The sequence below is a fragment of the Fragaria vesca genome, linkage group LG3 (genome assembly GCF_000184155.1).
Source record: "Fragaria vesca subsp. vesca linkage group LG3, FraVesHawaii_1.0, whole genome shotgun sequence".
Lineage (NCBI taxonomy): Eukaryota > Viridiplantae > Streptophyta > Magnoliopsida > Rosales > Rosaceae > Fragaria > Fragaria vesca.
The window spans coordinates 18,963,045-18,967,772 of NC_020493.1; the positions used below are offsets into that span (position 1 = coordinate 18,963,045).

General features: G+C 38.5%; 1 protein-coding gene across 1 annotated transcript; it reads right to left on the reverse strand.

Annotated features, from left to right (window-relative positions):
• Window positions 1-2,737: 2,737 nt before the first annotated feature.
• On the reverse strand, window positions 2,738-4,308 carry LOC101293859 (zinc transporter 2-like). Its single transcript, XM_004294602.1, has 2 exons — window positions 3,637-4,308; window positions 2,738-3,162 (listed from the first exon to the last, which is right to left on the reverse strand). Exons 1-2 carry the CDS (start codon window positions 4,277-4,279, stop codon window positions 2,771-2,773), a joined length of 1,035 nt encoding a protein of 344 aa, XP_004294650.1. The 5' UTR covers window positions 4,280-4,308; the 3' UTR covers window positions 2,738-2,770.
• Window positions 4,309-4,728: the final 420 nt, after the last annotated feature.

A 4,728-nucleotide genomic window follows, 5' to 3' on the forward strand; every position in this document is an offset into this window, starting at 1 on the left:
GTAAACAAATTGTAATCACTTTCATTAGCTTTTTTCATTTTCAGCTACTCTCAGTATTCATATCCATTCCACTCTTTCGATTTTCTAATCCGTTCTTTTCTAGTTTCTTTGATGTTTAACAACAAATCAGCTTTTATTGATCATTTCATTTAAAAGAAACGATGCATTAAAGCATTACGCAAAATACCTAATCTCAGATGAGTGTCCAAAACAATGAGCGCACTCACTTTCATTTACCATGAGAAACAAATTGTTCTCCACGAAGAAATATATTTATGGAAAGTCTTGAAATTGGTGTTACAGGCAAGATGCATATGCAATCCACGAAGCAAATTTTGAGGGCTGTGACATGATGGTATCGATGATTCAAAGTTTAAACTTTTAAGAAGCAGTCTTGGAAAAGATACCAATTATTGGTAATGAAATCAGTTGAAATTTGGATTTTCAAACTAGACTATCCTAGCATATGACCTTAATGTTTGAGCAATCGAATCGCTAGTTCCCTTAGGTATATCAAGCGACGTCTCTTTGTTAAGATAGAGGAATTCGATGACCTCGCATATTACAATGCGATGCACCAAACATTGCACGAACACATAAAACCAAAAAACAACCTATTGTTGGGCCTATGTGCCTCTTGATGTTGAGACCTATGTGTGTCTCTTTTGTTAGGGTCTTTAATACCTCTTGTTTAGTGTTGTATTAGGTGTTACTTGTTGCATCATCTAATACATTACTTTTCATTGACCAAAAAAAAGAGTCAAGAATAAAAAAAGAAGACCCTACACTGAATCAAATTAACCTACACAAGCTCTGATCGAGGCTTAGATATGGCTGGTATGGAGTACATCACCACTAATCGGCACAAAAGCTTCAACCAATAATTAAGGAGAGAAACACGATAAGGGCTTTATTCCAAATTACAAAAACATGCCTAACTCGCATGGGATAGGGTATCCATCTCCAAAGCTGTCACAAGATCTACTGTTACAACCTTCGAAACATATACTTAAGTTTGTTTCGAAGACCATGAGGATGACCTAATGACCTATCTTCTTTTCCGGCCTCCCAACTGCAATAATCGAGATATCACCAACCCCGCATAACACATCACGAGTTCTCGCCTGTTACCCAGTCACCGGTCCTGACCGGCCGCCTAGAAGAGGCTTGGGGTTTAGGCCCAAGGGCCATTGCATTTGATGACACCACATTCTCCACCTTGATGAGTCACCATTGCGGGAAATATATATGGTAATTATGGGTAACAAGCTAGCCCACTCCTAACCCTACAAATACATGTCTCTCCTCTCCATTATTGTAAGTCTCTATTCTCCACTTCACTCTTGCCTAACCGCTACACTCTCATCAATTGATCTCATTTAGCTGACATAGTTAGGCATCAAAGGGTTGAAGGCTGGCCAGCCCGATCTTCTTGTTGACGTCGTTTGCACATGACTGACTTTGTGGACATCGGAGATGGAGTTTTCTTTCTGGATTCTATGTAGCTCCGCCCCGCGACGCCTACTCGATCGGAAGTCAGAAACAGATCACTTGGAGCTATGGCCCAGTTGTGTTTCAGACATTTTCCGTTCAGCAGATAGAAGACCAGAAGACTATTAACGCCCGCTGCTGTCCTCAGCCTCACTGCCCAAAACCATATCCTTACTACCCAATTTCAAGATAACTCAAGTACTCGACCCAAGTCCAATTATCATATAATTGTAACACCCAAATTACATAAGCAGTGCATATAAGTAATTACCAGAAGCCATCTTACCCTAGCATATTACCTTTATATCAAGAATAATAATGCTAGATTGGTGATTCAAGAAGATTGAACTACAGAATGATCGGTACGTGTGATACTGAATAATGCTAGGTTGCCACATTTCCGAATACTACTGCCATTTCATCTCATCTATATATCTTATATGATCGATATAAATTAATTTCAAGTCATGCCAATTACTTCCGTGGAAGTGATTTCAATCTTCGATACTTTACCTATTTATGCATGCACATGTTAGAATGAACTTAGCATTATAAGTCCTAAGGCACGACAACTTCTATAGAATAACAGAATGAACATTGTGAAATTATTAATTGCATTATCATGATATGTTTATCTAAATGAAATGGTTAGATAAACAATGAAATACATTTGAATTATCTTGTTATAGGCTAATATTGTGGTATTTGTGTGACACTCAAACTCTTTGATGGTTAAGAGTTTGAGCTATCCAAAATGCAGTATAAAAGGAGGTTTTTGTGCACACTCTAACTTACGCCAAAACCTAATCTCTCTCTATCAAAGCTTTGGTACTTGAGTGTTGCGCAAAAGATCCCTTTTTGGAAGCTTCTTCCCACCTCTCTTCATCCCGATGGTTGCCCTCAACATTGAGCAAGCAAGCAAGGTACTATTTCTGTTCCTTGAGTATATATATCAGTACATGTACATATATGTTGATGTATGTCTGATGTCATGATCTGTGATCTTGTTTATGTACATGTGTTTATGATAAGTGTTTTGTCTTTGTGGTTGTAGTATGTCTAAGAGCACAGTACATGCATGGTTGATTGATGATCTTTGTTTCTTGCAAGCCAAACGCAATTTGAAAAAATTCAATAACAATTGAACAACGTACAGGTCGATCTACGCGATGTTTGACAGGTGATAAAGGTCATAAAACGTAAACTTATATTGGACTGCACTTATTGTTTCACAAATGCCACACAACCAAATTTGTTCAAGTAAGTACACTAATTGGAACTAATCCCAGATCATAACAACTGCTATGACTCCCACTCCAAGAAGCACAGCAAGAAACTTGTAAGATGGAGTGTCAAAGTCGCATTTGGTTTGTGGTTTAAACCCTTTGGCAATGAGATGATTGATTGCAACATAGACGAAAACTCCACAAGCAAGTCCCATGGAAATTGCATATACCCAATCAGCTGCAGCTCCTTCAGTTGTGGCATCAATGGCAATCCCTATGCCTACTCCAACTGGACTTGAAACAGCAAAAGCAAAAGAATAAGCTGCAGTTACTAGAAATGCTCTCTTTGGTAGCATCCTCAGTAATGCAATTCCCATTGCAACGGCTGCAAAAATCTTGTGTAATGATATCGTCCATAGATTCCTCCATGCATCTCCCTTTGTATCTGCAATGTTACGAACATATCGACAACTTATTTTTGCTCGAGATGATCCTTTAAAAATTGAATGATTCATTGTATTGGAGGAACAAACTAGGTATATAACCAAGAATGTTCACAAAACTAAGTTCATGTACGTACGTAATGGCTCATAGGCAGTTAAATCCTAAACTTTGAACATGCATATATATATGCTAATTAATGGCCTGGAGCAAATCTATGGTTGTTGCATGTAGGGTTTGGGCATCCAAGTTCATGAAATCAATATATATTGAGTGTATATATGTAAAATGTTCAGTGTAGAATTTGCTTACAAAAAATCTAGCATGTTTTATATGCTGTCAGTTCTACACAATAGATACAGAAAGCTATTAGTGATCGAGTACATATGTAATATATGGCGGATAAGAGCCATTGGAGTTTGTCCAATTAGTTAAGGAATAAGGGGAATCAATTAGGGCAAGAATACAAAGTACGTACCTGCAACTCCAACAGCAATACCCTCGAAAACTGAATGGAAACACAGCGCAAGAATAAGAAGTATGGTGTCTCCAAACGAAGTTGTTTTCAAGAAAGCTGGGTTGAGCTCATCATGTCCAGTTGGAACTTCCTTATCCCCATGCTCCTCATCCTCAACCCTAATTCCCTCCTCCACCTCAACTCTAGCTTCTGTTTCACTGGGCCTAGTCACAAACATCACCACGCAATCGCCAAACATGGTCAGCATATAACCAGCCGAAGCTAGCATGAATGCGAAAGGGTACGTTTTGGTGGTAAGGTCTCCGAATGTCTCAGCTGCATCGCTCAAGAAGTGCATCAAAGAGGTACCGAGAAAAACACCACCAGCAAATTGAGTTCCCAAGAGAAGAAAGCTTTCGTTCCATCGATAAAAATAGGGAGATATGCCACCAATGAAGGTGGTCACAAGTAAAATGATCAAACACCATACTTTCACCAACACCAAGCTCTTCGAATGCAGAACTACGTGCTCGTCGCTGCTGCTATCGCTGTCATGGTCTACGCCTCCATGACCATTGATTAGGAGCGGTTGCAGGAGTAGAAGCGCACAAAGTGAGACAGAGGTTGACTTGAGAGTCTTGAAGATGAGAAAAGTGGAAGCCATGGATGAGTTTGATGAAGTTTCCTATCCCTACCCAGTACGTAATGGCTTCTGATAATTAAGTACTTGTTTGGCTGTACAAATCGGCCATTTTCTCTTTCCAGTACAACATTGACTTTCTTATTCGAAGATCGTATAGCTAGCACTGTACTGCAGAATAGACAATAGTTTAGAAGCCTGAGATGAGTTGAGATTAAGCGCACACTCGGTCCAGCTAAAATTAAAAATTGACTAATCAAAAATCAATCATGCACCATATATAAGCTTAAAAATAAATGATACCAAATTAATCTGTGGAATTATATATTAATTTCACTTCCTTACCCCTTACATCACCCACAATTGACATGTTATATTACCTTCTTCCTTGTGTACTAATCAAGCAGCATCTATATCCATTTATATTATCTACTCTTGTACATAGACAAATTAAAAAATCAAAATATGTTATT

Bases quoted from the DNA above. Each gene is read 5' to 3' on its own strand.
- LOC101293859 (XM_004294602.1), bottom strand. From the start codon at position 4,279: ATGGCTTCCACTTTTCTCATCTTCAAGACTCTCAAGTCAACCTCTGTC. The intron at 3,163-3,636 runs GTACGTACTTTG...GTAACATTGCAG, and splicing joins TATTGCTGTTGGAGTTGCAG to ATACAAAGGGAGATGCATGG.